This window comes from Cynocephalus volans, chromosome 6 (assembly GCF_027409185.1).
Source record: "Cynocephalus volans isolate mCynVol1 chromosome 6, mCynVol1.pri, whole genome shotgun sequence".
In the NCBI taxonomy this organism is placed as follows: domain Eukaryota; kingdom Metazoa; phylum Chordata; class Mammalia; order Dermoptera; family Cynocephalidae; genus Cynocephalus; species Cynocephalus volans.
The window spans coordinates 120,871,497-120,884,896 of record NC_084465.1 but is presented as its reverse complement, the minus strand read 5'-3'; the positions used below and the strand labels follow the sequence as shown (position 1 = coordinate 120,884,896).

At 34.6% G+C, this 13,400-nt stretch overlaps 1 protein-coding gene across 1 annotated transcript in view; it reads right to left on the bottom strand.

Moving 5' to 3' along the window:
- Positions 1–13,400, bottom strand: part of LOC134381046 (phospholipid-transporting ATPase ABCA3-like) — a 121,070-nt gene that overhangs the window by 91,281 nt on the left and 16,389 nt on the right. The window contains exons 5-7 of the mRNA XM_063101133.1: positions 12,197–12,456; positions 7,744–7,860; positions 7,281–7,398 (exon numbers count right to left, since the gene is read on the bottom strand). Coding sequence (XP_062957203.1) covers positions 7,281–7,398; positions 7,744–7,860; positions 12,197–12,456 — 495 coding nt within the window. The remainder of the gene's footprint in view (positions 1–7,280; positions 7,399–7,743; positions 7,861–12,196; positions 12,457–13,400) is intronic.

The following is a 13,400-nucleotide window of genomic DNA, read 5'->3' as shown; positions in this document are numbered from 1 at the left end:
ATTAAACAAAGACTTTAAATCAACTGTCTTAGATATGTTCAATTACCCGAAGGAAATAAAATGAAAGGAGAGCAGGAGAAAGACATATCATGAACTAGAGAATATCAATAAAGTAATATAAATTATAAAAAAAAGAAATAAAAATTCTGGGACTGAAAAATAAAATAGTTGAAATGAAAAATTCACTAGAGAAGTACAACGGAATATTTGAGCAGGCAGAAGAAAGAATCAGCAAAGTTGAAGATAGAACAATTGACATTATACAATCTGAACAGGGAAAAGAAAAGAGAATGAAAAAAAATCAACTGATCCTAAGAGACCTGTGGGACACCATCAAGGGTACCAACATGGGCATAAGTGGAGTCTCAGAAAGAGAGGAGAGAGAAAGGAATAAGTCAGAGAAATTATTTGAAAAGAAAACTTTCCAAATATGAAGAAAGACATGAATCTACACACCCAAAAAATCGAACATCAGGGAGAATAAATCAAAGAGATTTATACTAAGTCACATTAAAATAAAAATGTCAAAGTCAAAAACACAAAGAGACTCCTGAAAGCAACCAGAGAGAAGCATCTCATAATGCATAAAATTAAGAGCCAATTTATTTCCAGGAAACTAGAGGCCAGAATGCAGTAGGATGACTTTCTTAAAGTGCCAAAAGTAACAACAAATAAAAATAAAACAAACAAAAAACTATGAATTCTATATAAGGCAAAACTTTCCTTTAAAAATAAACAAGAGGCTGGCCAGTTGGCTCAGCTGGTTACAGCATGGTGTTATAACACCAAGGTCAAAGGGTTTGGATCCCTATAACAGCCAACCACCCCAAACAAACAAACAAACAAACAAGAGACTTCTGATCTTGGTCCACATGTAAGGAGCATGGAAGTCATCACTACATCTTAACAAGTAAAAAGCTAAACAGACTAAAAAAGTCAACTCTTCTTTATCCTTAAAAGAGAAGAGTGACACAGGGGGCATATTGCTGACCCCAAGGTTGTAGAGACAGACTGGTGAATATGGGCATCATCCTTAATACTGAGAAACTTGAAGCTTTTCTACTAAGATCAAGAACAAGGCAAGGATGTTCCTATCACTACTCCTTTAAAAAATCATACTGGAAGTATTAGCTGGTGTGATAAGACTAGAAAACGAAATAAAATACACACAGATTGGAAAGAAAGAAATAAAACTGTGTTTGTTCACAAAAGACATGTTTATTTATGTAGAAAAATCCAAAAGAATTGACAAAAACTCTCCTGAAACTAATAAGTGATTGTAGCAAGGTTGCATGATACAAGGTTATTATACAAAAGTCAGTCAATTTCCTATATACCAGCAACGAACAAGTGGTATTTGAACTAAAAACAAAATACCATTTACATTAGCACTGCCAAAAATGAAATTCTTAACTATACATCTAACAAAGAGGTACAAGACCTATGTGAGAAAAACTACAAAATTCTGATAAAAGAATTCTAAAAACTAAATAAATGGAGAGATATTCCACGTTCATAAGTACGAAGACTCCATATTGTCAATATGTCAGTTCTTCCTAACTTGATCTATTGATTCAATGCCATCCCAATAAAAATTCCAGCAAGTTATTTTGTGGACATCAACAAACTAATTCTAAAGTTTGTAGGGAGAGGGACAAGATCCAGAATAGCCAACACAATATTAAAAAAAAAAAAGTCAGAGGACTGACAATACTTGACTGCAATACTTACTATAAAGCTGAAGTATTCAAGACAGTGTGGTTATCAGTGAAAGAACAGACCAATAGACCAGTGGAACAAAACAGAGAGCACTGAAATATACTAACATAAATACATAGCTAACTGATCTTTGGCAAAGGGGCAAGATAGTCTTTTCAACAAGTGGTACTGAAGCAATTGGACATCCATATGTGAAAAACTGAATATAGATATAGAGTTTACATCCTTTACATAAGTTAACTCAAAATGGATCACGAACCTAAATGCAAAACATAAAACTATAAAACTCCTGGAAGATAATATATAAGAATATCTAGATGACCACGGGGATGGCCATTACTTTTTAGATACAACACCAAAGGCATGATGCATGAAAAAATTATTAATAAGCTGGACTCATTGAAATTAAAAATTTCTGCTCTAAAAAAGACACTGTTAAGAGAATGAGAAGACAAGATGCAGATTCAGAGAAAATATTAGCAAAAGACACATCTCATAAAGGACTGTTACCTAAAATATACAAAGAACTCTTAAAACTCAGCAATAAGAAAATAAGCAACCTGATAAAAAATGGGCCAATGATAGCAAACACCTCACCAAAGTTCATATATGGATGGCAAATAAGCATATGAAAAGATGTCCCACATGAAAAGATGATATTTATTTATCAGATAAATACCAATTAAAACAACGAGATACCACTACACTCCTATTAGAATGCTCAAAATCTAGAACACTGACAACACCCAATGCTGGCAAAGATGTGTAGCAACAGGAACTCTCATTCATTGCTGGTGTAAATTCAAAATGGTAAGGCCACTTTGGAAGACAATTGGGCAGTTTTTTACAAAGCTAAACCTATAAGCCAGTAATTGCACTCCTTGGTATTCACCCAGAGGAGTTGAAAACTCATGTACACACAAAAATCTGCACATAGATATTTATAGCAGCTTTATTCATAATTTCCAAGTCTTGAAAGCAACCAAGATGTCCTTCAGTGGGTGAATTGATCAACTGTGGTTCATCCAGACAATGAAATATTATTCAGTGCAAAAAAAAAAAAGAGCTATTGAGCCATGAAAAGATATGGAAGAATTTTTTTTTTTCAAAGATGACCGGTAAGGGGATCTTAACCCTTGATTTTGGTATTGTCAGCACCATGCTCTCCCAAGTGAGCTAACCGGCCATCCCTATATAGGGATCCAAACCTGTGGACTTGGTGTTATCAGCACCACACTCTCCCAAGTGAGCCACGGGCTGTCCCTGATATGGAAGAATCTTAAATGCATATTATTAAGTGAAAGAAGCCAACATGAAAGGGGTACATACTATATAATTTCAACTATATGTTCTTCTAGAAAAGACAAATCTATGGAGATAGTAAAAATAGCAGTGCTTACCAAGGATTGAGTGATTATGATATGAAGAGTCTTCAAAAAATTAATAGGAAATGCATATAATGAAAGTATGTATGAATTGCAAAATTTTTTTTTGCACCAAAATAAACTCATACTAACTTGCTATAACATGTCTGAATAGGATCTAGTTTGAGGCACTAAGAAGGATAAGACATTGTAAGAGTAAACAATGGCAAACAATCATAGGTAATTAGCCTTAGAAGAGCCATTTGTAGAATACAGCTTCAAGCAGCATGCTACCCATAATGGAGCCTTTTTGTAACTTTAGCTTATATCATAGCTCATGAGAAAATACTGTAGACCCTGGTGTTTGGGAAAAGCAAGATAATAAGAACTAATCACTAACTTGCAGAAATAACCATTTTTCCTTCAGAGTCACAGCATCCAACTTGTGAGAGCCAGATAGTGCCCACTCCCCAAGAATGAGTGGAAAAGTTACAAGACTGACCATGAGATAACAAAAGCCTGGAGTCTTCAAGACTGCACATAGCAGTCCCTTGAAGAGAATAACTTCCCCCGCTTGCTTCCCACTCTTTTCCTTTCAAAAACCCTGCTGAGGCTCCTGAGAAATGAGATGTTCAGCCTAACTGCCTTTCAAGTTACACTTCCTGAATAAAGCTTCCAAAACTTGCATCAACAGTAGACTCTCGAGTCCTTTATTTCTAGCAGAAAGGGCAGCCAAACTTGGGCACCAGTAACAACATCAGTTTGAAAAGAGCTCTTAACAGAGCAACCTGAATTCTGTTAAAACTGAAGCAAGAACAGACATCAAAATTATGGTGAAGCATGAGCAAAATCATTGATGCTTTATGAAAAGCTCATGCCCAAAGAAATAGGCAATTTACAAATGGATAACTTGTTTTAAGACGGTACAAAATGATGTTGAAGATGAAGACCATAGTGGCAGGCCATCCACATCAATTAATGAGGAAAAAAATTAATCTTGTTTGTGCCCTGATTGAAGTGGACTATCAATTAGTAGCAGAAACAATAGCCAGCATCATAGACATCTCAATTGGCTCAGCTTACACAATTCTGACTGAAAAACTAAAGTTGAGTGAACTCTCCACTCAATGGGTGCCAAAACTCTTATGCCCAGATCAGCTGCAGACAAGAGTGAAATTATCACTGGAAATTATAAACAAGTTGGATCTATGTCCTGAAGAATTTCTTTGAAAAATTATAACAGCAGATGAGACATTGCTTTACCAGTACAATCTTGAAAACAAAGCACAATCAACGACGCCATGGCTACCCAGAGGTGGAAGTGGTCCAGTCAAAGCAAAAGTGGACCAGTTGAGAGCAAAGGTCATGGCAATAATATTTCGGGATGCTCAAGGCATTTTGCTTGTTGACTTTCCAGAGGGCCAAAGAACGATAACATCTGCTTTTTAAGAGTGTCTGGAGAAAGTTAGCCAACACTTTAGCAGAAAAATACCTGGGAAAGCACCAGAGAGTGCTCCTGCTCATTCCTCTCATCAAACAAGAGCAATTTTGTGAGAGTTTTGATGTGAAATCATCAGGCATCCATCTTACAGTCCTGATTTGGTTACTTGTGTCTTCTTTTTGTTTCCTAATCTTAAAAAATATTTAAAGGACACCCATTTTTCTTCAACTAATAATGTAAAAAAGACTGTATTGACATGGTTAAATGTCCAGAACCCTCAGGTCTTTAAGGGATGGACTAAATGGCTGGTATCATCACTTATGAAAATGTCTTAAACTTGAGGAAGGATATGCTGAGAAACAAAGTTTATAATTTCTATTTTATCCTTTAATTTAATTTTCCACAAACTTTCTGAAGTTTCCTCATATGTCAATGTAGGTTTGTCAGTTGTAACAAAGGTACTACTCTGGTGGGGTATGTTGATAACAGAGTAGACCAAGCACATGTGGGGACATGGCATATATCGAAAATCTCTGTACCTTCAACTTAATTTTTCTGTGAACCTAACACTACTCTAAAAAAGTGAAGTATTTTTTAAAAAAGAAGGCAGGAAGCATTAAGAAATTACCAGATTAGCAAATGCTGAGGGAGTTTGTTGCTAAAGGTAGTTCTTCCAGCTTACTGAAAGAACACTAGACAGTCAGTATTATGGTATTTATGATTTATAACTTTTTTCTTTCTATATGATTTAAAAGACAAATGCATAAAATAATCATAACATATGTAAATAGGCACACAAATATAAAGATATAATTTGTGAAAACACCATTATAAAGAGGAGCTGGAGTTTGACTGGAGAAGAGCTTTTGTATATTATTGAAGCTAAATTGGTATTAATTCAAATAACATTGTTTAAGACATTAATTGCAATCTCCAAATTACTCCCTTAGAAAAGATACAGAAAAGAAAATGAAATAAGAATCAACATGGAGTATATGAGGAAGAAAAATACATGGCATATACAAAAACAAAAAACAAACCAATATGGCAGATGTAAGACCTTCATTATCAGTAATTATCTTAAATGTAAATCGATTAATCTGTTCATTAAAAGACAAGGGTGGCAGAAAGGATTTAAAAAATGATCCAAAGAAACAAATAGATTGAAAGTGAAAGGATCGAAAAAGATACTCCATGCAAATAACCAAAAGAGAGCTTGGTGGCTATACTAATATTAGACAAAATAAACTTTAAGTAAAAAATTGTCAGAGGAGACAAAGAAGGACATTATCAACAATCAAAAAGTTCAGAATGCATTAAAATTTTTACAGAAGAGGAAACACATATGACTCATATTTGTAACACACACTCACCTTCATTAGTAATTGGGAAAATGCAAATTTAAACTGGTATGATATAACCTTTAATATCCCTATATTTGACACAAATTAAAGTTCAACAATATTAAATATTGGCAAAGACATGGAACAATAGGAATCATTATCTTCTTCCAGTAGGACTGTAATTTCATAAAACCATTTTGCACGTGGGTCCTCAAAAGGAACGGAAACAAATTGTATTTGTTTTTGTAAATTAGACACTGCTGGCACAAGGTAAGTAATTCAAAGATTTGAATGAATGAATGAATGAGTACTTGCATCCATTGACCTGACTTATATTCCCATTTCCCCATCCTTCAAAAATGTCTCAAAACCTACACCTATTGAAGCATTTTTGGACCTATCTCAACCTGAAATATTTTAATCTATATCTGGTATTTTTTTTTCATGTGTACACTATGCTCCATTAATTTGCGTTGCTCTCTGCATGTCCTCTTATGATGATTAATTTTATGTCAACTTGACTGCACCCTGGGATGTACAGATTAAACATTTTTCCTGGGTACATCTGGAAGGGTGTTTCCAGATGAGATTAACATTTGAGGGCCTGAAAAGAACAAAGATATGGAGGAAGGGGAAATTTTCCACTTTTTCTTTCTGGCTGGCTGCTCGACTGGGACATCAGTCTTCTGTCTTGGGGCTGGGATTTACAACAATGGATCCTCTGGTTCTCAGGCCATCAGAGTCAGACTGGAATCACACCACTGGCTTTCCCAGGTCCCCAGCTTACAGACTGAAAATCATGGGACTCCTTGGCCTCCATAACAGCACGAACCAATTCCTCATAATAAATCTTCTATCTCTCATAATAAATATTCTATTGGTTCTGTTTCTCTGAAGAACCCTCTAAATCATTGTTTGTGCATATGATATTTATGTCCCTAAAGTCAATAGCTCCATGGGGCAGGCACTATATTTAATACATAGCAGACACACAATAAGAATTTATTAATTAGTTGCAAGAGGCCTTTCTTTCATTCAAGCAATTTTGTTGTTTTCTTCTTCACATGTACCAGTCATTAGATACTAGCAGATATCAGTCTCCATCTCAGCCCTTCCTGGTGGAAGTGTTAGACAAATACCATACATGAGGTAGCACTAAAGTTAGAAAGAACACCAAAATATGATCTTACTTTGATTTTTATTCTTACATGTACACTGTGCTATGCTAATTTTTGTTCTCTTCATTCCCTTTCAAATCATTTTATGTGCATATATTTGTCTTTCAGTTAGAATGTATCTGTTTAATATAAACAAAGGTTACAGAAGAGGTGACAACTAAATTTAGAAGGAGATCCCGAATATAATCTTTGTCTAGTCACTGAGAATCTTTCACAGGAGGAATCTTAGACTCACCTTTATTGAACAATGTGCTAACCATAAAGCTGAAGAATATTGTAGCAATGGCATAAAACAGCAAAAAGGTGAAGACGAGAGTTGGGTCACAGTACTGGAGGGCTGGTGCAGGTTTAATCTAGCAAAACAGTTAGGAGGTCAGTCTAGTCACTCTCTAAAAGGCATCACACCAAAACAAGAGGAGAAATAAAACATCCTTAAATATTTCAATAGTCCTAGTGAAACTGATGACACTGCTCAGTGAGATGGAGAGTTAACTATTTATTTCTTACAGAAATTCCACCCATTTAGGTGTAAAGTTTCATTTGCTGAGAGATCAAGCAGCTTCTGAGTTTTCACAGTGGAGTCTACAAAAGCCACATTTTCATCCCCTAGCAACCTGAGACCTGTTAGGTCCACACCATGTTTCTACTTTCCCTCTTAAAGTTTAGCTGCAGTATGCCGCAGTCAAAATGATACTTGCCTTGATAAAGAAAATTATGCACATAATAATGATGATAATAGAATACAAAAAGAGGAATGTGAAGAAATAAGCAGCCCAGAGCATCCAATTACTGAGTCCTATCATGAGCTGGTACTCCTGTGGGAGGGTTAACACAAATCAAATATCATGTAAAACAATTTAACTGTACAGTACATTAGAATTTTCAAATGCATTCACAAATATTACTCAATTTAATGTCTACAATCAAAATGGGTTAAATAATAAATATTATCATCTCTAATTTATAGAGTAGAAAATCAAGGCTCAGAATGTCAAGCACCTTGATTAAAATTTTTCAGCTGGTGAGTGACAGCACTGTGATTCTTACAAGCCCAGTGATCATTTTTCCAGTAATTCACCTGATATTGCTAAGATATGAAAAACACTTAAATAAAGCTATAAACCACTCATATTAATATCCCCTTTCTGTTTCTTATGTTCTCTTCCAGGAGGAATTAAAAATGTAAATATATTATAATTTAATTAAAAGTTTAGAAACCAACACTAAAATGAGGATTAAAAGGGGAAGAAAAAGCTCACAGAGTTTTAGCAATAATTTTTATGAACTATACATTTTCTTCAAAAGTAATTGTTTATAGCCATGCGGTATTTCAAGTTTTAACAAAAGAGCATCAAAAATATTTACCTAATATAATGCATTAAACCAATAAGATTCAAATGCTTGGTATGAGTATTTAGAGGCTATTTATTAATTTTGCTGATATGTCAATATTAAATTTTGTGGCTTTAGGCTCTTCAGGGACAGATATCTGTATCTGCCTGGGACATACAAAGTGTTTATAATAAGTGTTTATTGAATAAATGAATTTACAAATAAATGTGAGAATTTTTGGAAATCTGCATGTTTTCCAAAGTTCTTAAAAATGGATTCAGGACCACTTTATTACTTGGGGGACAAAAATAGAGAGATAAAATATCTTTCAAGTTTTCTAGTGATTGATGCTAGAACCAGACTGACTTACCAAGTTTTAATGAACAATTAAAATGACAAAGTAGATTTAATAAAAGAAATAAAAGACTTGTATACAGAAAACTATAAAACACTGTTGAAAGAAATTGAAGCCTAAATAAATGGAAAGACACCACACTTGCATGGATCCGAAGACTTAATGTTGCTAAGACGGCAATACCCCTCAAATTGGTGTACAGATTGAACACAATCCTGTTCAAAATCTCTGCTGGTTATTTTACATAGATTGACAAGCATATCCTAAAATTCATATGGAAATTCAAAGGAACCAGAATAGCCAAAACAATTTTGGAAAAAAAGAAAAAACAAAGTTAGAGAACTTACATTACCCAATTTCAAAACTTCTACAAAGCTGTGATAATCAAGACAGTGAGGTTTTGGTAGAGGGATGGAAAAATAGATCAATAGATCAGTGGACAAAATAGAGAATCCAGAAATTGACCCACATATAAATGTTCATTTAGTTTTCAAAATAAAACAAAAATAAAAAACGCTAAAAAGGTATAGTATTCAACACAGTGTGGTACTGGCGTAAGAACAGACATAGATCACTGGAACAGAACTGACAGCTCAGAAGCAAACCCTTACTTTATGGTCAACTGATCTTCTACAAAAATGCCAAAAAAAAAAAAAAATGGTGTGAGACAACTGGATATACACAAGCAAAAAGAAAAAAAAAATTGAATTTAGTCACTTATCTTACATAATAAATAAAAATTAACTAAGTATGTATGATAGGCCTAAATGTAAGAGCTAAAACTATAAAACCTTTAAGCCAAAATGTAAAAATAAATCTCTATAATCTTGGGTTAGACAATGAAAAGATCATTTGGATTGTCCCCTTTTATATTACTACGGTGAATTACATTGATTTTCTAATGTTAATTTAACCTTGTGTTCCTGGGATAAAGTCCACCAGCAGGTCTTGATACACAGCCCCTCATCTATACTCATATCGCTGAATTTGATTTGTTCATTTTTGTTCAGGATTTTTGTGTTTATGTTTATGAGGGATATTGAGCTGGAATTCTTTTTTGTATCACCTTTATATGGTTTTGTTTTCAGGGTATTGCCAGCCTTATAAATACAGTTAGGAAGTATTTCATTCGCTCTATTTTTAAAGTACTTCATGTAGAATTAGTATTATTTCTTTCTTAAATGTTCAGCAGTATTCCTAGTGAAGTTATTTGGGTCTGGAATGTTCTTAGTGAAAAGAATTTTAATTATGAGTTCAATTTCTTTAACAGGTATAGGGCTATTCAGGTTTCCTATTTTTTAGGTAGCTTTGTCTTATAAAGAATTTTGTTCATTTCATGGAACTTTTCAAATTTTTTGGCATAAATGTATTCACAATATTTTGTAAGACCTGTAGTACTACCCCACTTTCTCCTGGTATTTGTGATATGCGTTCTCTTTACCAGTCTAGAAAGAAAACTTTTTTCTATTTAATTTTTCTTCTTCTCTTTTTCTCTCTTCCTCCTTCCCTCTTTCCCTTCCTTCCTTTTATTATTCCTCTTGTTTAAATTGCTCTTCATTTCCTAGCTTTCTAAGAAAGATGCTGTGATCATTGATTACCCGTTTTCATTTTTAATAAAAGTCACTGAAATTTATAAATGTATCTCAAAGCTCAGCTTTCGTTGTATACCACCAATTTTGGTGAGTTGTATTTTCACTATTATCCAGGCTGAAATATTTCCTAATTTCCCTTGTAGTTTACCCTTTAAGGTATGAATTGTTTATACATTTATTGTTTAAACAATACCTTTATTGTTTGAGCTACGAATTGTTTATACATTAATTGTTTAGTTACCAAAATACTGGAATTTTCTTAGATATATTGTTACTGAGTTCTAATTTTCATTCCACTGTTATAAGAAAAATGTACTTTGTATTTCAATCCTTTTACGTTTATTGAGACTTGTTTTGGCCCTCAACATGTGGTATATACCTGATACCATCCATCTTGAGCAGCAAACCTTGGTGCCAGCCTGCAACCCTGTCCAACTGCAGAACTCACATAGTAGTACCATCTGGCCAGGAAATGCACACGGTGGCCAAGCCTGAACAGAAGCAATCATAGTGCCCAGCCAGCAGCTCCATCTGATTGCAGAGCCTGGACAGTGGTCTCAACAGACAGTGGAGCCCAGCCAGAAGCCCCACCCAAACTCAGAGCTAAGGCAGTAGCCCAGACATCTAGAGAACCTAAAAGCAAGTTCTGCCTGCCCCGGGTCATTTCCAGCTGGCCCATACAGATTCACAGACTTCACTAATAGTGAAGGTCTATCCCTGCCAAAGAAGATCAGTAAAAAGCAGAAGAGATGGCTGTCTCCTCCAATACATGGATGCCAATTCAAGGAAACAAGGATTACAAAAAATCAGGAAATCACAACACCTCCAAGAGAAACTAATAAAGCTCCAATAATAGTCCCTAAATGACTGATGAAGAATTCAGAATAATTCTCTTAAAGAAATTCAGTGAATTACAAGAATATGCAGATAGAAAATTAAATGAATGACTACACAAGGAGATAAGTGAATGAAGAGACGACTGATATTGATAGCTATGGCTCACAGTTACTGACACTTTCTATGTGCCAGGCACTGTTCTAAACACTCTACCTGCATTTCCTCATTTATACCTGACAACCATAGGTCTGGGTGATTAGGGAGTGATGATTTTTTACATAATATTTCACTTAATATGATGAAAGTCCTGCAAGTTATGTATTATTAATCTGACTTTACACCTGAGAAAATAAGCTAGAGGGGCCGGCCCCGTGGCGCACTCAGGAGAGTGCAGCGCTTGGGAGCGCAGCGACGCTCCCGCCGCGGGTTCGGATCCCATATAAGACTGGCCAGTGCACTCACTGGCTGAGTGCCAGTCATGAAAAAGACAAAAAAAAAAAAAAAAAAGAAAATAAGCTAGAAAAATTATATGCCATGTTAAAGAGTAATAGAGCCAGGATTAAAACCTATGATTTTTTAGAGTCCCTGGAAAAAAGCAGATACTTAATAAATCAATAATACATAAATAAATATTGAATGAATAATTGGTTAAATGGGTAATGACTGGATTTGAACTGCAAAGCCTCTGGCTTAACACAACATGCTCTGGACCAAGACACAATACTGGAGGGGAGTGTAAGAGGTCATTCTTTTTTAAATCAGAGATTAGAAATTAGTTAAAAAAAATAGGCATTTAAATTCTATCTGTAATATTTTTGTGAAGTAGTCTTCCAGAACTAAGCTAAAAACTATACCAAGAATTCCAACAGAAACAAAATTGTAGGGATGTAAGTGCTCAGTACTTGGCTGCTACTGAAACATAACCATACACTAGTGTTGAATGTATATAAATAATCCAAACCTCCACATAAATTTGCCCCACACCCTCAAAATTTTGCACAGAAGCTGTATCTACCACAAGAAAGATGGAGTTACCTTCAATTTGTTTTCTTTTTCCCACACAATGGATTGAACGAGAGTGAGATGATTCATAGAGAAGATACATACAATTACTAAAGGGATGAAAATCCCAGAAAACAAAAAGAAGAAGTCATGGTAATATAATGGGTATGGAAATCTCTGAACAAAAATGCTGACACCATCAAACAGCGTTCGTGCAGTGGTGCCGCTATGATAGAGCATGACGGCCTTATCCAAGGCATGTTGCACAACCAGGAACCCTTCACTGATGTACCCTAAATGAGAAAACAAAGATTGCTAAGTACAACAGACCAAAAATAGCTGAACTGAACAAAGAAAAAGGCAATTAAAGTTTGTCAGAGGCAAACAACAAAGCTCATTGTTGTAATGAGGCTTTTCTCACCGTCTAAATTTTAGAGCAGCTATCATGGTTTTACCACACAAATACATAATACGTACTTTCTAAAAAGATCCTAATCCCCTGCTTCCCAGATGTGAAATATTGCATCAAAGTATAGAGCTGCTTTCTGCACTTTCAATTAACTGAAATGGGTGAGAACTGAATTAATTACTAGATAGGTAAAGACTTTGTTTCTGTAGTCCAAATATTTGAACAAAGAAATGAAGCTCATACAAGAAGTAAAACAACTGAGTGATTTATATGAGCTGATATCCGATAAGGCAGTGCTACACAAAGTGTGGTCCTTTGGCCTGTGACAGTAGGCAATCAGTCTCTTACTCATACATGGATTTAGTATAGAAATTAAGAGCAAGCAGTTAAAAACTTTTATAGATATTTAGCATTGCCACAACATCTAAAAACTAATTTTTCTATTAATTTATGCAAGTTGTTTAAATATTATGAATATGAACATTGTTTCTCATATATATATGGTACATATTTTCTCCCCTCTGCATCTTGCCTTTTCATTTCTTTAATAGTGCCTTTCATAGAAGTATTTAATTTTGATTAAGTCTAACATCTTTTTACTTTCTTTTTGAGTGGGTGCCTTTTGTGTCCTAACAAATTATCGCCTACCCCAAAGTCATAAAGATATTCTCATAAATGTTGCTATAGAAGCTTTGTAATTTTAGTTTTATGATCATCTTAAGCTAATTAATTTTGTGTAGGATGTGAGATAGTGATCAAGATTTATTCTTTCTGTATGGATACCAAGTTATTCCAGCACAATTTGTTGCGATTTATATTCCCCAGTAA